The sequence below is a fragment of the Heptranchias perlo genome, unplaced genomic scaffold, assembly GCF_035084215.1.
Source record: "Heptranchias perlo isolate sHepPer1 unplaced genomic scaffold, sHepPer1.hap1 HAP1_SCAFFOLD_59, whole genome shotgun sequence".
NCBI lineage: Eukaryota > Metazoa > Chordata > Chondrichthyes > Hexanchiformes > Hexanchidae > Heptranchias > Heptranchias perlo.
In genome coordinates, this window is record NW_027139612.1 from 1100888 (window position 1) to 1125927 (window position 25040).

General features: G+C 43.7%; 2 protein-coding genes and 1 pseudogene across 2 annotated transcripts in view; 1 reads left to right on the plus strand and 2 right to left on the minus strand.

The window, feature by feature from the left end:
• Positions 1-2536, minus strand: part of LOC137316377 (NACHT, LRR and PYD domains-containing protein 3-like) — a 31760-nt gene extending 29224 nt beyond the window's left edge. The window contains 1 exon segment of the mRNA XM_067980452.1: positions 2431-2536. Within this exon segment, the coding sequence (XP_067836553.1) occupies positions 2431-2536 (106 nt within the window).
• The window catches only part of LOC137316330 (zinc finger protein 271-like), a 212561-nt pseudogene that overhangs the window by 122160 nt on the left and 65361 nt on the right, over positions 1-25040 (minus strand).
• On the plus strand, positions 9362-24468 carry LOC137316371 (NACHT, LRR and PYD domains-containing protein 3-like). The gene is made up of 10 exons (XM_067980446.1): positions 9362-9447; positions 12095-12261; positions 12577-12748; positions 12842-12907; positions 14557-16294; positions 21300-21386; positions 21697-21867; positions 22035-22205; positions 22740-22907; positions 23080-24468. The coding sequence occupies exons 1-10, from the start codon at positions 9384-9386 to the stop codon at positions 23165-23167; spliced, it is 2892 nt and encodes a 963-aa protein (XP_067836547.1). The 5' UTR covers positions 9362-9383; the 3' UTR covers positions 23168-24468.

The following is a 25040-nucleotide window of genomic DNA, read 5'->3' on the forward strand; positions in this document are numbered from 1 at the left end:
TCAGTAATATCAGCTCTATAATCAATACAGATACTTTCAGTAATATCAGCTCTTTAATCTGTTTAGATACTGTCAGTAATATCAGCTCTATCATCAATCCAGATATTGTCAGTAATATCAGTTCTATAATCTGTTTAGGTACTGTCAGTAATATCAGCTCTATAATCAATACAGATACTGTCAGTAATATCAGCTCTATAATCTGTTTCGATACTGTCAGTAATGTCAGCTGTATAATCAATACAGATACTGTCAGTAATATCAGCTCTATAATCTGTTTAGATAATGTCAGTAATATCAGCTCTATAATCAATACAGATATTGTCAGTAATATCAGCTCTATAATCTGTTTAGATACTGTCAGTAATATCAGCTCTATCATCAATACAGATATTGTCAGTAATATCAGCTCCATAATCAGTACAGATACTGTCAGTAATATCAGCTCTGTAATCAGTAGAGATGGTGTCATGAATAGCAGCTTTGTAATCGGTTCAGATACTCTCAGTACTTGCGGCTCCATAATTAATACAGTTAATATCAGTAATATTAGCTGTTTTCAGTTCAACAGATGCATGCTGTGAAGGGGTTTATTGAGGGTCTGGGTAATAAGGGTGTCTGATGTGCTTAATGTCTAAGTAAGTGAAAGCTGTGCGTTAATGTATCGATTGGACAACGTAACTGACTGCTGCTTATTTACTGAAATGCAAATTGTACTAACTGTGACTGCTTGCTGGAACTTGTAACCACATTGTGAAACGAGACAGGTTTGTGATGAGACAATGAGCCTCCGATACTGATAGAAGCCGGACAATGTTGCGAGATTTATATTGTTAACTATATGATTAATGTTAAATCAATTGGCCATCTGGAGTTCTATGACGAACTAGCTCATTTCTGGGGGTCTTGCGAACAACAATAAAACAATAATGGTTGTTCAGTGAGAACAAACGGTGAATATAAACGCAGGACAAACCTACATCTTTATTGTAGAGGTCGAGATGAAGCACCGCAGGGAGCAGTTGAACTTTTAGGTCCACCGAGAGGAGGAACGGGGTGGTATCATTTTACTTGAGGGAACGGACCAGTCTCTGAGCGGACGGGTCGGGATCTGAGGGGGCGGGCCGGGGTCTGAGGGGACGGGCCGGGGTCTGAGGGGTCAGGCCGGCGTCAGAGGGGACGGGCCAATGTCTGAGGGGACGGGCCAGTGTCTGAGGGGACGGGCCAATGTCTTATTTAAGGTTGAGTGCTATCTGTTCCGAACTTCACAGAATTCTAGGGGAGTAAAAGATCAGATAATATTTGCGAGACGATCGAGAGAATAAATGTTCAATATAGTTTAGTAAAAACACCCACTGTTCCTCCCTGTGCCACAATTAAAGAGTGACTCCCTGAAACTTAAATGTGATTCTATTTCGGGGACGGTTAAAAGTTCGGCTCAAGACATTGTCGATAAAAAAATTTCAATTACTGGGGTCGTGAAATTGAGGCTTTTTGTATCTGCCGAGATGCGATCCTGCTGTTTCCTGGTTTCTGGATCGCAATTCACCCACCACCTAAACCCACGTTATAATAACAACCTTGTTGTTTACTCGATAAATATTGAGACAGGTCGGGACACCGCAATCTCTCTGGCGCCGTTTCGGAATCTCCGCCTCTGCCGGGCGAGTCCCAGCAGTTCTCCCGCACCCACCTGTCGGGACAAGACAACAATTCCACAGAAGGTTGTTTTTTAAAATGTGAGTTGCCCAGTGCAGTCCTTCTAACTGGTGAGCTGTAACCGCAGCAATGTACAAACACGGCCTCCCGGCTCCAGATATTTTGTTGGTGCAATTTTAAGGTATCCTTCCACAGGCACTGGATTGGGCCTAGATTGTCGGCATTAATCCGATCCTGGGGGAGAATATTATGGCCTGGGTGTTCCTTCCTGGCATTAACTTCCTTTCATTTCTGGTGTTCCTGTTGAATGTATTATTTATCTAACAACTATCAGGAGAGAATGAACAGGCTGAGGCTCTTTTCTCGACTAAAGTGAAGACTGGCAGATGACCTGTGTTTCATATTATGAAGTGGTTCACTCAGGTAGATGCAGAGAGGATGTTTCCACCTGAGGGCAGTCCGACACTCGAGGCCATAAATATAAGATAGTTGCTAATAAATCCAATAAGGAATTCAGCACACACTCCTTTATTCAGAGACTGATGAGAATATGGAACTCACTCCCACATCGAATTGTTGAGGCGAATAGCAGAGATGCATTTAATGGGAAGGTAGATAAATACATGAGCGGGATAGCAATAGAAGGATATGTTGATAGGATGAGATGAAGTAGTGCGGGATGGGCGTCATGTGGAGCATAAATCCCAGCATAGACTTGTTGGGCCGAATGGCCTCTTGCTGTGCGGTAAAACAGTATTTTTTTCATTATACCAGCTCTTCCATTAACACAGATACTGTCAGTAAAATCAGCTCTATAATCAGTGCAGACACTCTCAGTCTTATCAGCTCTATAATCATCACAGGTACTGTCAGTCATATCAGCTCTATAATCAATTCAGTTACTGTCAGTAACATCAGTGCTACAATGAGTACAGATACTGTCAGTAACATCAGCTCGCTAATCATCAAATATACTGTCAGTAATATCAGCTCCATGATCAGTGCAGATACTGTCAGTAATATCAGCTCTATAATCAGTTCAGATACTGTCAGTAATATCAGTGCTACAATGAGTACAGATACTGTCATTAACAGCAGTGCTACAATGAGTACAGATACTGTCAGTAATATCAGTGCTACAATGAGTACAGATACTATCAGTAATATCAGTGCTACAATGAGTACAGATACTGTCAGTAATATCAGCTCTCTAATCATCAAATATACTGTCAATAATATCAGCTCCATGATCAGTACAAATACTGTCAGTAATACCAGCTCTATAATCAGTCCAGATACTGTCAGTAATATCAGCTCTTTTGAGTTTCACAGATGCCATGTCGGGATTTGAACTCAGGAACTTTAGGATCCTGGTGCAGTTTTGTCACCACTGGGCTTGAAATTGCGAACGGTCCCGAAACCCCAATGCCATGCCACATTCCCTCGCCACATTATTTCAGGGACTCTATAGTCGCTCTGATGCTCCGACGCGGGATAATAACGTACCCCCACGGGTTTTCTGCCAACCGGGGGTTCTATTTCACACACAAACCCACTGGAGTCATTATCAGGAGCGGGGCCCGGGACGCTGTATCATTAAATCTCTGATTGTCCCTTAGTGTGGAAGGGAGTTTAACCCACTGGAGTCTGTATAAGGAGCGGGGACCAGGACCCTGTATCAATAAATCTCTGATTGTCCCTCAGTGTGGGAGAAGGCTTAACCCACTGGAGTCTGTATAAAGAGCGGGGCCCGGGACCCTGTATCAATAAATCTCTGATTGTCCCTCAGTGTGGGAGAAGGTTTAACCCACTGGAGTCTGTATAAGGAGCGAGGCCCGGGACCCTGTGTCAATAAATCTCCTACTGTCCCTCAGTGTGGGACAAGGTGTAACCCACTGGAGTCTGTATAAGGAGCGGGGCCAGGGACCCTGTATAAATAAATCTCTGATTGCCCCTCAGTGTGGGAGGGAGTTTAACCCACTGGAGTCTGTATAAGGAGCGGGGCCGGGGACGCTGTATAATAAATCTCTGATTGTCCCTCAGTGTGGGAGGAGGTTTAACCCACTGGAGTCTGTATAAGGAGCGAAATTTCGGGGCGTTACAAGGATATCGGGTAAGTTGAAACAGCACAATGATTTTGATTTAGTTCAACATTATTGGATCGATGTTCGATGTTACAATTTCTTTTTGTGAAATAGATCATGCAGTAAAAACAAATCTACAGGACGATAATTAAAAGTATTTTTCTTCGGTGTAATATTGGAGATCTGGTATTTATTCCCCAATGGCCTCACTGGAACAAAGATACGAAAGTGGCATTTGACTAAAGTTGCTGCTGCTTTCTGTGTCGTTTGTGTGGATTAAACTGTTGGTGTTCACACAGTGCCATGTTGTGAAAAATACAACACAGAGCACCCTGGCGAATTACCGATGTTTATAACCTCCTGGGTGCAGATCATGTGTCACGGACCAGTTTATTTAAACATTTAAATGGTAAGGAGGAAGTTACCACATTTAATAAAACAACATTTCAGTGCGGTGTCGGTGTATTTCTGCGTCTTCGAGGAGTCAGTTTAGGACTGGGTCAGTGAGATGTAGGTTTAGGACTGGGTCAGTGGGGTGTCGATGTGGGACTGGGTCAGTTGGGTGTGGGCTTGGGACTGGGTCAATGGGATGTCTTTGTGGGACTGGGTCAGTAGGATGTCGGTTTGGGACTGGGTAAGTTGGGGATCAGTGCAGCTCTGAGTCAGTGGTTTGTTTCCTTAGGGCGATGTCAGCTTTCCATCAGCTACGTTTCAACGATTGATTTTTTTTAACATTACTAAGGGAAAATTAGTTTGACCTTTACACAGTCGGTATTTTCATCAACTATTCTCCTGTGTAGGGCTTTAAACTGAAAAAGGGGGAGGGGTCAGGTGAGGAGAAATTTCGAAATCGAATGAGAAATGTTAATACAGTGAAACAGTTTGCTGACCCGGGTAAAGATAATCAGACTGTGGCAGGAAGGGACATGGAGTTTACTAATAATAATGCAACAACAAGGAAGGTCAAAGAGGGAAAAACTTGTAAAAAGTCAAAATTTAAGGTTCTTTATCTGAATGCGAAGGAGCATTCGTAACAAGATAGATGAATTAATTGCACATATAGCGATATATGGGTTTGAACAAATAGCCATTACAGATACTTGGTTGAAAAATGACGAAGTTCGGGAACTAAATACTACAGGGTACATGACCTTTTAGAAAACACGGGCAGAGTGGGAAAGAAGTGGGTGTAGCCCAAATAATAAAGGATGACATAAGGACATGTGCAGCAGGTAATCCGGAAGGCAAACGGGATATTGGCATTTATTTCTAGGGGGATGGAGTACAAAAGTTGGGAAGTCATGCTACAACTGTACAGGGTGCTGGTGAGACCACATCTGGAGTACTGCATACAGTTCTGGTGCCCTTATTAAAGGAAGGACATACTTGCATTGGAGGCAGTTCAGAGAAGGTTCACTAGGTTGATTCCGGGTATGGAACGGTTGTCTTGTGAAGAAAGATTGAACCGGTTGGGTCTATACTCATTGGAGTTTAGAAGAATGAGAGGGGACCTTATTGAAACATACAAGATCCTGAGGGGACACGATAGGGTAGATGCTGAGAGAATGTTACCCCTCATGGGGGAATCTAAAATTAGGGGGCATAGTCTCAGAATAAGAGATCGCCCGTTTAAGACGGTAATGAGGAGGAATTTCTTCTCCCAGACGGTCGTGAATCTTTGGAATTCTTTACCCCAAAAAGCTGAGGAGGCTGAGTCATTGAATACATTCAACGTTGAGTTAGACACATTTATGATCAGCAAGGGAGTCAAAGCATATAGGGAAAAGGCGGGAAAGTGGAGTTGAGGTAAAAATCAGATCAGCCATGATCTCATTGAATGGCGGAGCAGGCTCAAGGGGCCGAATGGCCTACTCCTGCTCCTATCTCTTATGGTCTTTTGGTGAGAAAGGCTCTCGACGCGGAAGATCAGGAAGTCGAATTAATATGGGTGGAAATTGGAAATAACAAGTGGGAGTATTTTACTGACCCCCTAATATTACCAATACCGTTGTACAGAGTATTAATCATGAAATAACAGGAGCTTGTAACAAAGGAAATGCAGTCATTATGGGGGCTTTAATCTGCATATAGAATGGGCAAATCAAATTGGCAAAGGTAGTTTTGAAGACGAGTTCATGGAATGTATTCGAGACGATTTCCAAGAGCAATACTTCATGGAGCCGACCAGGGAACATTCTATTTTCGATCTTGTATTATGTAATGAGATTGGGTTAATTAGAAATTTAACAGTAGAATACCCTTTGGAGAAGAGTGATCATAATATGATAGAATTTCACATTGAGTTTGAAAGAAACGTTCTAAAGTCAGAAACTGGAATCTTAAAATTAAATAAAGCCAATTACATAGGTATGACAGGCGAGTTGTCAAAGGAAAAGAGGGAAATAAAATTAAATTGTTTGACAGTTGAAAATCAGTGGCAAACATTTGAAGAAATATTTCAATATTCACAACAAGTATACATTCCGTTGAGAAATAAAAACTTCACGGGATAAGTGATCCGCCCATTGGAATGTAAAGAAGTTAAGGAGAGTATTAGATTGAAAGAAGAGGCCTATAATGTTGCGAAGAAGAGTAATAAGCCTGGAGATTGGGAGAATTTCAGAAACCAACAAAGGACGATCAAAAAATTGAAAAAAAGGGAGAAAATGGAATTTGAAAGTAAACAAAAGACCCCTGGCTGGAGAGTCTACAGCTGGGGGGCATCGTCGCAGGATAAGAGGTTGGCCATTCAAGAATTAGATGAGAAGGAATTTCTTCCCACAGAGGGTCGTGAATATTTGGAATTCTCGACCCCAGAGGGCTGTGGATGTTTAGTCACTGAATATATTCAAGGCTGAGATGCATAGATTTTTGGGCTCGAGGAGAATCAATGGATATGGGGATCGTGTAGGAAAGTGGAGTTGCGATTGAAGATCAGCCATGATCATATTGAACTACGGAGTAGGCTCGAGGGGCCGTATGGACTACTCCTGCTCCTATTTCTTGTTTTTTATGTTCTTATGGTGTCCTGTGTTTCCGGTGCAGAATTTAAAAAATGCCTTCAACAGTGACCACACAAGGAAGTGAATCGGCAGCCTGGAATGTGGAACAACAGCACGGGACTGTGAGAGGGCAAGCTCCAGGTTACAGAGCCTCACTGAGAGAAAGAGATGGCGAAGTGGCTGCATTTTCTGAAGCAGTTTTGTAAAATGAGAATATTGGAAGCTTTGCTTTAGTTCTGTAGCCTGCAACGAGCGAAACCCTCCGATGAAACTGGGAGATTCCGGTCGCCCCGCACTAATTACCCAGCCCGAGACCGCGGGATGTTATGGACAGTGTAATGAGTTTCCCTGTTTCTATAACATTAACCCACAAATTACTCTTGAGTATTTCACAGTGGAGGGTTTGATCAAAGAGACACGGCCAGTTTGAAACGTGGCTGAATAGTTACACATGTGGATCACCATCTCCAACCTACCTTCCCTCTCCATTATTCATTGCCTCCCAAATCTGCCCATCTTTCTCATAACTCCATAATCGAACCAATTCAATCAAGTTTCCGCCCCGACCTCAGCAATGAAGTGGCCCAAATCACCGTCACAAATCTCGCCCTCAATGACTGTGACCGCAGTACTCTATCACTCCCCGTCCTTATCCACCCTCTGTGACTATGACCGCGGTAATCTATCCCTCCCTGTCCTTATCCCCCTCTCTCACCCTCTGTGACTGTGACCGCGGTACTCTATCCCTCCCTTTCCTTATCCTCCTCTCTCGCCCTCTGTGACTGTGACAGCAGTACTCTATCCCTCCCTGTTCTTATCCCCCTCTCTCACCCTCTGTGACTGTGACCGCGGTACTCTATCCCTCCCTTTCCTTATCCTCCTCTCTCGCCCTCTGTGACTGTGACAGCGGTACTCTATCCCTCCCTTTCCTTATCCTCCTCTCTCGCCCTCTGTGACTGTGACCGCGGTACTCTATCCCTCCCTGTTCTTATCCCTCTCTCTCGCCCTCTGTGACTGTGACCGCGGTACTCTATCACTTCCTTTCCTTATACCCCTCTCTCACCCTCTGTGACTGTGACCGCGGTACTCTATCCCTCCCTTTCCTCATCCCTCTCTCTCGCCCTCTGTGACTGTGACCGCGGTACTCTATCACTTCCTTTCCTTATACCCCTCTCTCACCCTCTGTGACTGTGACCGCGGTACTCTATCCCTCCCTTTCCTCATCCCTCTCTCTCGCCCTCTGTGACTGTGACCGCGGTACTCTATCCCTCCCTTTCCTCATCCCTCTCTCTCGCCCTCTGTGACTGTGACCGCGGTACTCTATCACTTCCTGTCCTTATCCCCCTCTCTCACCCTCTGTGACTGTGACCGCGGTACTCTATCCCTCCCTGTTCTTGTCCCCCACTCTCACCCTCTGTGACTGTGACCGCGGTACTCTATCCCTCCCTGTCCTTATCCCCCACTCTCACCCTCTGTGACTGTGACCGCGGTACTCTATCACTTCCTTTCCTTATCCCTCTCTCTCACCCTCTGTAACTGTGACCGCGGTACTCTATCACTTCCTGGCCTTATCCACCTGTCTGATACGGTCGAATACACCATCTTCCTCCTACAAATTTAAACTATCAAGCACAAATCTATAAATGAAATAATTCAATTGCCCCAGACTGTGTAAAACCGAGTGAAGGGTTATTTAATTTATCAATGGTCAGCCCGCTCCATATTTCCCTCCAGAATATTCACTACCTCAGAACTGTGTACAGTTCAGGGCACGGCATTGTCGAAAGGATATATTGGCCTTGGAAGGAGTGCAGCGCAGATTCACCAGAATGTTACCAGGGCTCCAAGGCTTAAATTATGAGGAGAGATTATATAAACTCGGCTTGTATTCCCTGGAACATGGAAGGCTCAGTGGTGATTTGATTGAGGATTTTAAAACGAGTTGATCGGGTAGATGGAGCGAAACCTTTTCTGCTGGAGGGGGATTCTGGGACAAGGGGACAGAACCTTAAAAGCAGAGCCAGGCCATTCAGGAGAGAAGTGAGGAAACACTTCTTCACGCAAAGGGTTGTAGAGGTGTGGAACTCTCCGTCGCAAAAAGCAGTAGATGCTAGCTCAATTAATAATTTTAAATCTGTGATCGATAGATTTTTACCAACCAAAGGTATTAGGGGATATTTTGCCAAGAGGAGTGGATGGAGTTAGGATACAGATCAGCCATGATCTCATTGAATGGCAGAACATGCTCGAGCGGCTGAATGCTCTACCCCTTCTCCTATGTTCCTAATCAGGCTGGTGCTGGCCTGAACTGTATGAGTAAATCTCACCAATGGGCCCTCCCAGTGCAGCGTTTCGGCCGAAGGGGGCACGTCTGGAACTGGGTTCTGGAAATCAGCGGGACTCACTGAATTTCACTGGGCAGCTGTCTGTGTCACATCTAATGTGGAGTGTTGATCATAACACTCGTGGAATGCTCAATCCCAGAGCGATCAGCTGTTGTACTGATGGGGGAGGAAGGACTTGGTATCACGTTTAACAAGGGAACGTTCTCCTGCTCATTTTAATACTTCTGTCTAACCCTCCTATTAATATTATATTTATTACAGAGCATCAGAATCAGGGAACGCCTGTCACCACCATGGCTGAAGGTCCAAACAGGGGAGAAGAACCAACATCTTCAACAAGAATGGGAATGGACACAGGTAAGTTCAGAAAATTCATCAAATTATAATTTCTGTCATGACAAAGGGTCCGGATCTCGAGCAAGAACCTGCAGCTCACACAGGAAGAGGTAACTGCACAGATACTGTGTAGATAGGGGGAAGTGAGTGACCATCTAGAGGGACAGTGCAGTCACAGGTGGAGGGATCTCCTGAATACTGGAACTATCCATTCGATACCTGGTGTTGGGGACTGTAAGGTGGATAGTGACAGTGATCAGAAGATGCTCTTCCTGAGTAACAGTGTGAGATCGGGGAGCAGGGGTGCATCCCGAGTCGGGCGCGGGTGAGAGGCAGATGGGACACAGAAATAGGAGAGCAATAGTGGAGGGAGATTATATAGTTAGGGGAACAGACAGACTTTTATGCAGCCCTGAGCAGGTTCCGAACGGTAAATTGCCTCCCTGGTGCCAGATGGAAGAACATGCTGGAACGGGTGGGAACATCTCTGGGAGGGAAAGGAGAGCAGAGAATAGTCATGGTTGGAACCAGTAACAAGGATAGCAATACGTTTATGGAGGGAATATTAAGATTCAAGGTCCAGACTAAAAAACAATGCCTCCAGCTGGTGATCTCCGTGGTTTTTTTATTTGTTCATGGGATGTGAACGTCGCTGGCGAGGCCAGCATTTATTTATAACCCAGTATGTTACCAATCGTAATTGCACTTGTGAAGGTGGTGGACAGCCGCCTTCTTGAACCGCTGCAGTCCGTGTGGTGAAGACTCTCCCACAGTGCTGCTGGGAAGGGAGCACCAGGATTTTAACCCAGCGACGATGAAGGAACGGCCGATATATTTCCAACTCGGGATGGTGTGTGACTTGGAGGGGAACGTGCAAGTGGTGTTGTTCCCATGTGCCTGCTGTCCTTGCCCTTCCAGGTGGTAGACGTTACGGGTTTGGGAGGTGCTGTCGAAGAAGCCTTGGCGAGTTGCTGCAGTGCATCCTGTGGATGGTACACACTGCAGCCACAGTGCGCCGGAGAAGGGAGTGAATGTTCAGGGTGGTGGATGGGGTGCCACTGTTTTACACTGGGCCACTTAAGGAGGGAAATATGAGGCAGGTCAATGTGTAGAAGTAAGGTTGGAGCAAGAGGGAAGGTGTCATGGTCTTGTGGACTAGAGTGAGTTCAGGGAGAAGGGGAGGGACGGTCACGATCTGAACCAACCAACAGTGGTTTTACAGACTGGGTGACTGGAGCAGTGGGAGGGTTTCTGCTGATATGACAGGAAGGTGGGAAATATCCGGGTCTGAGACTGGAGAGTGGAATTAATAAAACTGTTGGAGCAGGAATGGAAGATGTATGAAATCATGAAAAGGTATTAGCAGGAAAAAAGTTAGGAGGTTTTGAAGTATTGAGAGAGAAATTCACTTGCGATTTAAAAAAAGAAGAAACGAAAACGGGTCAACATTCCAAAAAATCGGAGTTCGGATTGTGCGTTAATTCTGTGAATCTACAAATCATCCCAAACACATTTGGAAAATCAGAAGCATAAGGAATATGATGTCGTTTCTGTGAGACAAGGCCTGAGTTGTCACAGGACTCAGCGTGAAATGTTCCTGGTTAGAACATTTTGAGTGGAGAGAAAAATAGTGATGGACGCCAGTATTAATAAAGGTTCGATTACAGAGCTCCAACAATTAATAATTGCATTTATATAGCGCCTTTAACGTAGTAAAACGACCCAGGGGCTTCACAGGAGCGATTATCAAACAAAATATGACACCAAGTGAAATAAGGAGATTTTAGCTTGGTCAAAGAGATAGGTTTTAAGGAGAGTCTGAAAGGCGAACAGAGAGATAGAGTGGAGCGGTTTAGAACACAAGGATGTTCCAGGGAGCGATGTGAAGATAGAATCCATATCTACGCAGTTCAGCAATAGGAAGGGAAACAGCACAATTGCCATTGGGTTTTTCAGTTCAGCAATCAGTGGAGGTGAGATAGGGGGGAACTGGGGAAAACTAGTTGTGGATGAAGGTTTGGGGAGATAAAGAAAAATTCCTTTAGTTTCTAAAAATGATGGTAGAAGTGAAAATGTTGGTGTACTAGAGGAGGATGTGGGCCCACAGTTAGAGATAACTGTAGAGAAGGATTTGGATCTGAGAAACATCGCCGAGGTGGATAAATCACTGGGCCCAGAGATAACACACCCGAGGCTGTTAAAGGAAGTCAGAGAGGAGAATGGAGGGACTCTGATCACAATTTCTTAATCCACGTTTGTTATCAAATATATCCAGTTGCACTGAATGAACCCAAGTAATGTCTCTGTTAAAATAGGGAGAGAGGGTCAAGGGGTAACTGGAGACCAGTTAGTCTCTGTCAGTCGTGGGCAAACTCCTCGAATCTGTAATTTCAGGTCGAATTAGTGAAAATTTAGAGAAACAGGGGATGATCAGCCGAGGCTGGAATTGATTCGCTGAAGACAATCCGCGTTTGACAAATTTGATAAAGCTTTGTTGAGAGGTGATTCTCTCGATCGATGGAATGTAGCACATGCGGTGTATCTGGGTTTTCAGAAGGTGTTTCATAATGTGGCTCACAGGAGGCTTCAGCCGTTTGCTATCACAGGAAATGTAACCCCCAGATAGAAAGTCGATAATGTGTTTAGTTTTCTGCATTTTTGTTCACAGATCCGAACACTGAAATCACTGAGTTCCTGATAAAGTGCGACGATTACCAGCTGTTCCAGTTGACGAAATTCTACCGGGACAGACTAGAACAGGCGATTGATGGAGGGGTGGACGGAGTCAGCTCGTTGTTAACATACGACAGGCATTTCAGTGGACAGGAACATCGGGTAAGTGGGAGGGACACAGAATGAGTTTGGATTATTGAAACATCACAGAACTAACATGATATCAGATCTTAGAATCATAGAATGTGACAGAATAGAAAGAGGTCAAATAGGAAAGAAATTGATCAAACTGAAAATACAGTGAATCTGAAACAATGATCGGAAGAGGTGAAAATACCCAGTGGATCGGTCAGTATCTGTACAAAGAACAGGGGAACGGTTCGGGTATAACTCTTATGTGGACTGAAAACAAGGGGAATCAGTTTCAGTGGGACTGAGAAAAGGAGAGACCAAAATATTAATGATTATTATTTACAGAAAGTCATTGATCTCGTGGAGAAGGGAAACAGGGCGGACAGTTCCAAACTTCTCCTAAATCTGGTGATGGAGAAAGGCTCTCTGGCCCGAAGGGTGATGTGGGAATCCTTTGTGAAAATGCACCATGCGGTACCAAAGTTGGACAAAATACTGAAAGAGATGCAGGAACTTGGTACGGTAAAATCACACACTGAATTCAATTTCAGATTGAAACACGATCATATTAGTCAGATCTGATTTCATGAAATTTAATTTATTTAAACAGGTTCTGATCCATTTGATTATATGAACATTGGACGAGGTTTATCTGAAATACCAAGTCACCTGAAAGGTAAGTGATGACATGGAGATTTCAAACCGTTTATTCCACTTCTGAGAATCAGAATGTTTGACTGTAGACTTTTGTTAAGAGATTGTCACAATCTGGGAATCAGAAATCCAAAGTCTGGGGAAACAGAAATTAACCTCGTTTGGATCTGTCATCAATACCGAAGATTCAAGTTATAATTCTCACGATTTAGACATACTCTGTAAATATGCGGTGGTTGCATTATTTCACCTAGTCCAGCTGCTGATCGCTTTCACTTGTAAAAGCCCCATAAACAGCTGATAGGATCCTAATACTCTGTGAATCCCCTACACACCTGGCAGGATCCTGATACTCTGTGAATCCCCTGCACACCTGGCAGGATCCTGATACACTGTGAATCCCCAACACAACTGGCAGGATCCTGATACACTGTGAATCCCCATACACACCTTTCAGAATTCTGATATACTGCCAATCCCCATACACATCTGGCAGGATCCGGATATGCTGTTAATCCCCATACACACCTGGGAGGATCCTGAAACAGTGCGAATCCCCAAACACAACTGGGGGTATCCTGATACACTGTGAATCCCCATACAGACCTGGCAGGACAAAATGCATTGGTAGTTCAGTTCTGACAACCCACGAATCCCAATTCACACCTACTATGTGCCACCCAGACTCTCTGGGCTCACAGATAAAGAGCATTGAGCCAGATGTTAAGGCTGACAGTAGGGAAACAGTAGGCACAAAATGAGACGTCAAAGTGTCCGATGTGAACTGTGAAGATGTAAAGATGTTCACATAATAGATCATTAATCCGTGGGGAAATGTGAGAGAAAGACAATGTTCAGGATAATTGAGAAGTTATGGGCTGGCTTCCGAATGGCAGTGAAAGAGAGAACTTATTCTACTCAGAGAATCGTCCTTTAACTCAGGAGTCTTTTTCGAGCCAATATGATGAATAATGGAAATATTGTAACATTTCAACACCGAAGTCTCTTGCCCAAACAAAATACATCAAACCGGCTCACCATAAACTCCTAATAGCTTAAATCATTTTTCTGATTCCCCCCAGTACCTTCAGAATGTGTGTAATCTTCACCTGTGATCATGTGACTATACAAGTGCAGATAACACCCCAGATAACATCGCTGAAGCAATCGCAATTCAACTCCTGTCCATCCAGTCTGTCCCTCTCCCAGTGCACACAATATCTCAGATAACCTGCCCAAGACCTGATGCTATAACAGTGGGACTTCTGTCCATTCCCAGCCTGACTGTCCCACTGATACACAAAACACAATTTCCCATTTCCGCAGAAGGTCAGCATCACTGACTGTTTCATAGATTGATCCACTGCAACCTTTACTATCGTCTAGGGCAGGGCTGATAGTATTAAACATCAGAGGGAAAATATCACCTTTATAGAAATCTCCACGTTCATTAAATATTCGAATCAAGTGAGGATTTAAAACCTTTCTCAGTCCTTGTTAACTTTTAAGCGAGGTTTTCAGTAACTGAGTTTAATTACCTGCTTGCACCTCCATTGAAGCTGTGAATTCAATCTCACAACATTATCCTGAATAGTAAAGTGAGATTGAGAATTTGTTTTTATGTCAATACAACTAACGTTGAGAACTACTATCTGTCTGTTCGAATTGAAGATGTTCAACAGAAACACAAGGAAACACTCCGGATCCAAACTGAAACAGTGAGAGTGAACACGATCCTAATAAAGGAGAAGGTTAAGATTTTCCAGCTGGTCACTCTATACACTGAACTAACGGTCATTTCTACTGTTCGAGATCGGACACTTGTCGAACATGAACTGCTGGCAAGAGGCCGAGACCATGAAAAGTGGAGAGAGAAACATCTCCGGAGAGAACTGGAAAAAATCCGAACTGATCAATTGTTCCAGAGGAGTTTTTCCCAGAGGAAATCCAAATCTGGGATTTCAGCAGCAGTGAGCGGAGTCGCGGGGATTGGAAAAACAACAATGGTACAAAAGATTGTTTATGACTGGGCCACTGGGAAAATATACCTTCACTTTCAATTTGTTTTCAGTTTTAAATTCCGGGATTTGAACGCTATTAACTGTAAAATAAACCTGAGGCACCTGATACTGGATCTGTATCCTTACTTTGGGAATATTCTGGGAGAGCTCTGGAAGAACCCAGCGGGATTACTGTTTATATTCGATGGTTTAGATGAATTCAAGGACAGTATCGATTTTGCTGACAATCGGAGAAATACAGAACCTCAGTACATGTGCACAGATCCTGAAGACTGGTGTGAAGTGTCTGACATTGTGTACAGTTTAATACAGCACAAGCTGCTCCCAGGATGTTCAGTGCTCTTGACCAGCCGCCCCACTGCATTACATTTATTGGAAAAGGCTGAAATCAGTGTTTGGGCTGAAATCCTGGGATTTGTTGGTGAAGAACGGAAGGAATATTTCAACAAGTTTTTTGAAGATCAGTCGGTGGCAGCAGCTGTTTTCAAACATGTGGAGGAGAACGAGATCCTGTACACCATGTGTTACAACCCTTCCTACTGCTGGATCCTCGGTCTGTCACTGGGTCCCTTCTTCACACAAAGAGACAGGAAACAGCAGCGAGTTCCCAAGACCATCACCCAACTATATTCCTACTATATTTACAATATTCTGAAAAACCATGGCCGAGAGATTGAATCCCCCCGGGATGTGTTTCTGAAGATCGGTGAGATGGCCTTCACAGGAGTCTCCGAGAAGAAGATTGTGTTTAGAAATGGAGATTTGATCAAGTACAATCTGCAACCTTCCCAGTTCCTGTCTGGGTTCATGATGGAACTTTCGGAGAGAGATGATTCTTCCCAGAGTGTGGTTTACACATTCTCGCACCTCACCATCCAAGAGTTTGTAGCCGCACTCGCACAATTCCTGACTCCAGATCCAGGGGACATCCGGGAACTCCTCAGTGAAACCCACAGCAAGAAAGATGGGCGATTTGAGATATTTCTCCGTTTTGTTGTTGGTCTCTCCTCCTCACAGTCAGCTCGGCCCCTGGAGGAGTTTCTGGGTCCATTTCTTCATCAAACTATCTGCGGAGTGATTGATTGGGTGAAGGAGAAGGTTGAAGGAGAGATTGGAAAGACAGAGAGTGAAACTGGTAAAAGGAACCTCCTGAACACATTCCACTACCTGTTTGAGTCTCAGAATCAAACACTGGCTCGGGTCACAGTGGGATCTGTGGAAACACTTACATTTAGTGGATTGCGACTGACCCCGATTGACTGTGCGGTGCTGTCTCATGTCATTGGACTCTGTGATACAATAAAACACCTCGATCTGTGGAACTGCTCTATTCAGTGTGAAGGACTCCAGCGGCTGGGACCCGCACTGCACAAATGCCAGGAGTTGAGGTAACTGTTTATTTGTCTCCAACTGTTGGGCCAATTGTAGAATGGTGACGGAGTTCGTTTTTGCTCCTTAATGAAGGGAAACAAACAGTTCAGTTAAACCAGAGAGAAGCAGATTCCACACAAATATGAAAAATGATCAGAGGATCGGTTAGTAATTCCCTCAGGACTGGAGAATCTAACATGCGTCCTTGTGAACAAGTTGGGATTTTACAGTCTTTACCCGATCAGTAAATACAGGTCACTGAAAGAGTCTGATAATTTAATTGCAATAAATGATATTGATTGCTGTTTTTCTCACTGTCTGAGATACGTCCATTGAAGAGGCTCCTTCTCACAGTTACTTACACGTAGACCGACACTAACTGAAGCAGTCCGTGTGTCGGAGCATCCCACCCGATTACCGAGGTGTGGGGGCAAGTGACAGTCACCGGACTGTCAATGCGTGTAGGAGAGGGAAGCTGAAACACCAAACATTCAGTAACAAAGAGAAAAACACAGCTTTAGGGCACTCAACCGCCAGTGGGCGAGCTGAGCTTTCCCCACAGGACGACGGTCCGTTATCTTCACTCATCAATGACACAGCCCTTCACACTCTCCAATACATCCACCATCTCTTCACCCAGCTGGCAGCACTCGTGCCTCTGAGTCAGAAGGTCGTGGATCCAGGCTCCTCGCTCATTAATCAAGGCCGACACTTCAGTGCGATTTGGGAACTAAAATCTGCCGGTAATAAGGTTCCAATCTAATGGGTTGTGTGTTATTTGCCCAGGAGTACAGACACACACCGGCCAGCGGTGGGGCCTCACACATCGTGAGGCTCCTGGGTAAACCAGAGGCAGTGAACCTGGAAATTACACATAATCTGCTCCCTGTGTGTGAGGCCCCGCTCGAGGAGGGAACCTCAGAAAATTCCCCAAAAACTGTCGGGCCCGTTACACCTGAAATAAATGTCGAGCCATTTTAATGGGAATGAACTGAGAGACTCCCCTCCCTATAAATTAGGAGTAAAGAGACAATTAAAGCTTGTAAACGGGACAGAAGAAACTCTCCTTGTTACATAAAATCCTGGGGAACGTATTTTACAGCAGCCATTAGCGCCGTTTCAAAATATAACTCACCCCAAGATATTATACAGATTAATGTAATACTGCATAAAGTACAGGTAATCACCGCTTTATCATTTAATTTGGGGAAAATCGCTCCATTCCCATAACATCTTGGATTTATGACATAGGTACGACGAAGAAAAAGGTTCTGCAGAGAGAGTTTGGGCATCTAAGGACTAAATTAAAAAGCTGAACCACAAAGGTGATAATCTCCGGATTATTATCTGAGCAAATTGGCACAGGGTAATTCAGATCAGAGAGATGAATGCGTGGCTCAAAGATTGGTGTGGGAGGAGGGTTTCGATTTGTGGGGCACTGGCAACAGTACTGGGGAAAGAGAGAGCTGTTCCTTTGGGACGGATTACACCTGAACCATGCTGCGATCTGAGTTCTAGTGAATCAAATGACTAGGGAGGTAGATAGGGCTTTAAACTAAATATGGGGGTTTGGGGGATGGAGAGAAATCTGGAATGCTGAAGAAAAAAGTCAAAGAGGCAGTGCAGGAAAGTGATTGGGGTAAGGGTAACCAGATTGTGTCAGGAAGGGACAGAGCGTACAAACAGAAGAGTGCAAGAACAAATAGGGTCCAGGTAAGAAAAAATGGTAATAAGACAAATAGGGCCATAGTAAAAAAAAATGTTAAGTTGTCTAAAAATGCATCTGAATGCACGAACTTTCGTAATAAGGTAGACGAATTAACCCTGCAAATAGATGTAAACGGATTTGATATAATTGCAATTACAGAGACATGACTGCTGTGTGACCAAGGCTGGGAGCTGAGTATCGAAGGATATTCGATATTTAGGAAGGACAGGCAAAAAGGAAAAGGAGGTGGGGTGACGTTGTTCTTAAAGGATGAAATCAGAGCTGAGTGAGAAAGTTTACTGGCTCAGAAAATCAAGATGTAGAATCAGTATGGGTGGAGTTAAGGAGCGCCAAGGGGCAGAAAACACTGGTGGGAGTTGTCTATACGTCTCCAAAGAGTAGTAGCAATGTATAGGACGGTATCAAACAGGAAAATAGAGATGCATGAAACAAGGGTATGACAGTAATCATGGGTGACTCTAATCTACATATAGATTGGTCAAAACAAATTAGCAATAATACTGTGGAAGATGAATTCCTGGAGTGTATATGAGATTGATTTTTAGACCAGTACGTTGGAGAGACAATGAGGGAACAGGTTATCCTAGATTGGGTATTGTGCAATGAGAAGGGGTTAATTAACAATCTTGTTGTGCGGGGTCCTTTCGGGAAGAGTGATCTTAACTTGATAGAATTCTTCATTAAGACGTAAAGTGAATAAGTCCAATCCGAAAATCGGGTCCTAAATCGAAACAAAGGAAACTACGAAAGTATGAGGAGTGAGTTGGCTGTAATAGATTGGGAAGCTTCATTAAAAGGCATGATGGTGAATGGGCAATGGCTAACATTTAAAGAACGGATGCATGAATTGCCACAATTCTGCATTCCTTTCTGGTGCAAAAACACAAAAGGAAAAGCGGTCCAACCATGGCTAACACAAGAAATTAAGTATAATATTAGGTCCATAGAGGAGTCATATCAAGTTGCCACAAAAAGTAGCAAGCCTGAGAATTGGGAACAGTTTAGAATTCAGCATAAAAGCACCAAGCGATTGATTAAGGGGAAAAATACGGCATGAGAGTAAACTTGCAATGAACATAAAAATGGACTGTAAAAGCCTCCACAAGTATGTAAAAAGACAAAGATTAGTGAAGACAAATGTAGGTCCCTTACATTCAGAAACGGGAGAATTTATAATGGGGAACAAGGAAATGGCAAACCAATTAAAGAAATACTTTGGTTCTATCTTCTCGGAAGAGGACACAACTAACTTCCAAGAAATGCTTGGGATCCAAGGGACTAGTGAGAAGAAGGAATTGAAGGGAATTAGCATTGGTAAAAAAAAGTGCTGGAGAAATCAGTGGGACTGAAAGCCGATAAATCCCCAACGCCTAATAATCTGCATCCCAGAATATTAAAGAGGTAGCCATAGAAATAGTGGATGCATTAGGTGTCATTTTCTGAAATTCTATAGATTATGGAACAGTTCCTGCAGATTGGTGGGTGGCAAATGTAACACCACTGTTTAAAAAAGGAGGGAGATAGAAAACAGGGAACTACAGACCGGTTAGCCTAACATCAGTGGTAGGGAAAATGTGAGAGTCCATTATAAAGGATGTGATAACAGGACACCGAGAAAATATCAACGGCATTAGACAAAGTCAACATGGATTTATGAAAGGGAAATCATGTTTGACAAACCGACTGGCTTTTTTGAGGTTCTAACTGGTAGAATAGATAAAGGGGAAGCAGTAGATGTGGTTCATTTGGATTTTCAGAAGGATTTTGATAAAGTCCCACGTAAGAGGTTAGTGTGCAAAATTAACGCACATGTAATTGGGGGAGGGGGGTAATATACTGGCCTGGATTAAAAATTGTTGAACAGACAGGAAACAGAGAGTATGAATAAATGGATCTTTCTCGGGGTGGCAGGCAGTGACTAGCGGGGTACCGCAGGGATCAGTGCTTGGTCCCCAGCTAGTTACAATATATATCAATGATTTGGATGAGGGAACCAAATATAATATTTCTAAGTTTGCTGCCGACACAAAACTAGGTGGGATCATGAGTTGTGAGGAGGATTCAAAGAGGCTCCAAGGCGATTTAGACGAGTTGAGTGAGTGGGCAAATACATGACAGATGAAGTATAATGTGGATAAATGTGAAGTTACCCACTTCGGAAGGAAAAACAGAAAGACAGAGTATTATTTAAATGGTGATAGATTGGGAAATGTTGATGTACAAAGGGACCTGGGTGTCCTTGTACATCAGTCACTGAAAGCAAACATGCAGGTGCAGCAAGCAGTTAGGAAGGCAAATGGTATGTTGGTCTTCATTGCAGGAGGATTTGAATACATGAGCAAGGATGTCTTACTGCAGTTATACAGGGCCTTGGTGAGACCACATCTGAAGTATTGTCTGCAGTTTTGGTCTCCTTACCTAAAAATGGTTATACTTGCCATAGAGGGAGTGCAGCGAAGGCTCACCTGACTGATTCCAGGGCTGGCAGGACTGTCGTATGAGGAGAGATTGGGTCGACTCGGCCTGCATTCACTCGAGTTTAGAAGATTGAGAGGAGATCTCATTTAAACATACAAAATTCTGAAAGTGCGAGACAGACTTGATGCAGGGATGATGTTTCCCCTGGCTGGGGGGAGGGGTCCAGAAGGAGGGGTCACCATCTCAGGATACGGAGAATGACATTTAGGACTGAGATGAGGAGAAATTTCTTCACTCCGACCTTGGTGAACCTGTGGAATTCTCTACCACTGAAGGCTGTGGAGGCCAAGTCACTGAATATATTTAACAAGGATCTGGATAGATTTCCAGACACAAAAGGCATCAAGGGATATGGGGAGAGAGCGGGAATATGGAATTGAGATAGAGGATCAGCCATGATCATATTGAATGGCGGAGCAGGCTCGAAGGGCCGAATGGCATATTCCTGCTCCTACTTTCTATGTTTCTATGTTTCCATGTCAGGGAGCAGCAGAAATGAGACAAGTTTCCCCAAACATGACGGAACCGGTCACTGACCTCCAGGAGGGTAATTCTGATCATCAGGGAATGAGACCGGACTGAGGGACATTTAAAAGCTTCACACAGACAGCACTTTATTGAATAAATACATTGACTGACAGTCCCTGAATCTATGGGGCGTTGGATTAAGTGAGATTCATTGTCAGTGACAGGGAAATCTGGTTATTAATTTCCTGAAGATTTTTCAGTGTTTCCTGTAATATCAGAGAGAAAAATTCTGTCAGATCGGGGATTGGATTCAGTTTGCTTCTCACTCTCTGTCTGTTTGTGTTTAGACTGGGGAAAAATAAACTGGGAGATTCAGGAGTGAAACTGTTGTCTGCGGCTCTGAGGAACCCGGACTGCAAGACACAGAAACTTTGGTAAGTATTAGACTGTGTGAGATTGTGTTTATAATAACTGGATGACTAACACTGAATATTATTATTAGTATCAGTAATAGTGTTATTAATAAACATTGTACATTATTATTAGTGTCAGTAGTAGTGTTACTAATAAACACTGTATATTATTATTAGTATCAGTAATAGTGTTATTAATAAACACTGTACATTATTATTAGTGTCAGTAGTAGTGTTATTAATAAACACTGTACATTATTATTAGTATCAGTGGTAGTGTTATTAATAAACATTGGGGATTACCTGTTATTTCTCTCAATTTGATCACCAGTCTATGGGCTAACGATCTCACAGCTTCTTGTACCAAGTATCTCGTCTCCGTTCTCACTACAAAGCGGTCACTGACGGATCTGAACCTGGGTAATAATAAACTTGGAGATTCAGGAGTGAAACTATTGTCTGCAGCTCTGAGGAACCCAGACTGTAAAATACAGAAACTGCAGTAAGTATCAGACTGTGAGATTGTGTTTATAATAACTGGATGTCTGAACACGGTATAAAAATGTCAGTTTCAGTAATAATAATACAAATAAATACTGGGAATTTACTCTGATTCCTGTTCCCTCTGCTCCTTTCTCTGTCTCTCTCTCTCTCTCTCTTTCCGATCAGGTTATGCGATAACGATCTCACAGATTCTTGTACCAGGGATCTCTCCTCCGCTCTCAGTACAAACCTGTCACTCACGTTTCTGAAACTGGGTAATAATAAACTGGGAGATTCAGGAGTGAAACTACTGTCTGAGGCTCTGAGGAATCCGGACTGTAAAATACAGACACTGGGGTAAGTATTAGATTGTGTGAGATTGTGTTTATAATAACTGGATGTCTAACACTGAATATTATTATCAGTATCAGTAACAGTGTTGGAAAAAAACACTGTACATAATTATTAGTATCAGTAATAGTGTTATTAACAAACAATGTACATTAATATTAGTATTAGTAATCGTGTTATTAATAAACAGTGTACATTATTATCAGTATCAGTAACAGTGTTATTAATAAACACTGTACATTAATATTAATATCAGTAATAGTGTTATTAATAAACGCTCTACATTATTATTAGTAACAATAATAGTGTTATTAAGTAAACACTGTACGTTATTATTAGTATCAGTAAAAGTGTTAATAATAAACACTGTAAATCATTAGTATCAGTAACAGTGTTATTAATAAACGCTGAACATTATTAGTATCAGTAATAGTGTTATTAATAAACACTATACATTATTATTAGTATCAGTAATAGTGTTATTAAAAAACAATGGGGATTTACCCGGATTCCTGTTATTTCTCTCTCTCTGATCCCCAGTCTGGATGCTGTCGGTCTCACAGATTCTTGTACCAAGGATCTCGTCTCCGCTCTCAGTACAAACCAGTCACTGACGGGTCTGAACCTGGGATCAAACTCCTTCACAGACCGATCTATCCCCGCTCTCCGCTCCCTCATCCGGTCCCGCAGGAGTCTGGAGTGGATCGGGTGAGTGTTTGTGTTAATGTTTAATGTAATATATAAAATATCAATGGGATTCAGTCGCTTTTATGGGTAATGTTTGTCTGTAATTATTATTGAAATATTAACCCCAGTCTCCCTGTTATTTACACTGTTGTTCAATCTGTTTATTTCCTGTTTAATCTTTAATCTGTTTCAGGCTGAAGGGGAATCAGTTCAGTCCAAACGGAAAGCGACACCTGGAGTCACTGCGGGAATCCAGACCCGGACTGATTGTGGGAGTGTGAACTTTTCAATTTATAATCATTCCTGGTCTCATTTTACGAACATTTTTGGCCGATTCTCTGTCCCTCCCCTTTAACCGGCCGTGCTCCAAGTTGAAATCCTATAGGCCCTTGAACGGATTCCAGCTCGAGCTGATCGAGCGTCGTCTCCCATTGGGACACTGGGTCAATGTACAGACAGGAAGTGCCCAGGGAGGGGCTCAGTCTGGGCTGTAGTGGGACACTGGGTCAATGTACAGACAGGAAGGGCCCAGGGTGGGGCTCAGTCTGGGCTGTAGTGGGACACTGGGTCAATGTACAGACAGGAAGGGCCCAGGGTGGGGCTCAGTCTGGGCTGCAGTGGGACACTGGGTCAATGTACAGACAGGAAGGGCCCAGGGTGGGGCTCAGTCTGGGCTGCAGTGAGACACTGGGTCAATGAAAAGACAGGAAGGGCCCAGGATGGGGCTCAGTCTGGGCTGCAGTGGGACACTGGGTCAATGTACAGACCCCAAGGGCCCAGGGTGGGGCTCAGTCTGGGCTGCAGTGAGACACTGGTTCAATGTACAGACAGGAAGGTCCCAGGGTGGGGCTCAGTCTGGGCTGCAGCGGGACACTGGGTCAATGTACAGACAGGAAGGGCCCAGGATGGGGCTCAGTCTGGGCTGCAGTGAAACACTGTGTCAATGTACAGACAGGAAGGGCCCAGGGTGGGACTCTGTTAGGTCTGCAGCGGGACACTGGGTCAATGCACAGACAGGAAGGGCCCAGGGTGGGGCTCAGTCTGGGCTGCAGTGGGACACTGGGTCAATGTACAGACAGGAAGGGCCCAGTGTGAGGCTCAGTGTTGGCTGCAGTGTTACATTTACTGAGACAAATGTGGCCCTGTTTTAACATCTTATCAGGGAAAACAACATTAAATGGAGAATAAAATCATTTGGTTTAGAAAACGAGCTTCCGATTCACTGTCGCCCGGTTTGCTCCAACGCCCGAGGTGAATTTATTCTCCAATCTATTCCATGGACTGGCGATCTAATGGGGTTAAATAGTTGATCCTAAATTAATCTCACCAATCTGCAGTCGTGTTCGACACAGATCTAAACTATAATGTGATAATCAGTGATCCAGCTAATGCTGAATTTCGGTGATACTCTCAGCTGCTTTTACAATCGGATATTCATTGTGATAAGTATCTGCCTTTAATTATTTGTTGTTAAGATTGCTGGGTGACCCTGTCCACAACAGTTGATATGTAATTATTATTGCTATACTCAATGTTTGAATAATATTTATGATTTTCCAGTCAGTAAACCATTGATGTGCATGATTTGCTCTCTTATTTCTTTGAAGATTTGGTAAGAAAGCGTTAGTCCATTCACCCAGTCGCTTGTGGGGATCCTAATTAATGGTCGGTGAGGTGAACTCATTCAATCTGAACTGGGAGATGTAAGACAGTTCAGCGAGAAATATTAGGCATCATTCCCTTCTAGACATAGGCTGGGAGGTTAAACCCAGACGGTAAGGTGAAGGGGTCAAAGGTTCATCTGGTCCCTTGCCAGGTATTTTTTGGGACACTGAATATCAGCGTTCCAACGGGCTAATAACACACAACCCTCTGGTTCAGAATCGATTGTGCTCCCACTGAACCACAGCTAACACTAGTATGGAATGAAATCTAAATCCACCTGTATGAATGAGCCACGCTACAGATCTCAAGATATGAATAGGATTGAAGGTACAATGTACATGAAGATCTCAGAGTGACAGCATCTGGTCTCGGGGAAGACCCCAGTTTCAGGACTGAGAACTAAACCAGTGCATCCTGACATTAAGGGATAGGATTGGAAAAGCCGAATCTGTGGAGGTACAAACCCAGGATCAGTCTGCCCAGTGAGGA

What these genes read in the sequence shown, in the direction of transcription:
- LOC137316371 (XM_067980446.1), top strand. Translation starts at nt 9,384, where the DNA reads ATGGCTGAAGGTCCAAACAGGGGAGAAGAACCAACATCTTCAACAAGA. An exon ending in AAGAATGGGAATGGACACAG is followed by an intron (nt 9,448 to 12,094) that starts GTAAGTTCAGAA and finishes TTTTGTTCACAG; the next exon opens with ATCCGAACACTGAAATCACT. An exon ending in CACAAATGCCAGGAGTTGAG is followed by an intron (nt 16,295 to 21,299) that starts GTAACTGTTTAT and finishes GTTTGTGTTTAG; the next exon opens with ACTGGGGAAAAATAAACTGG.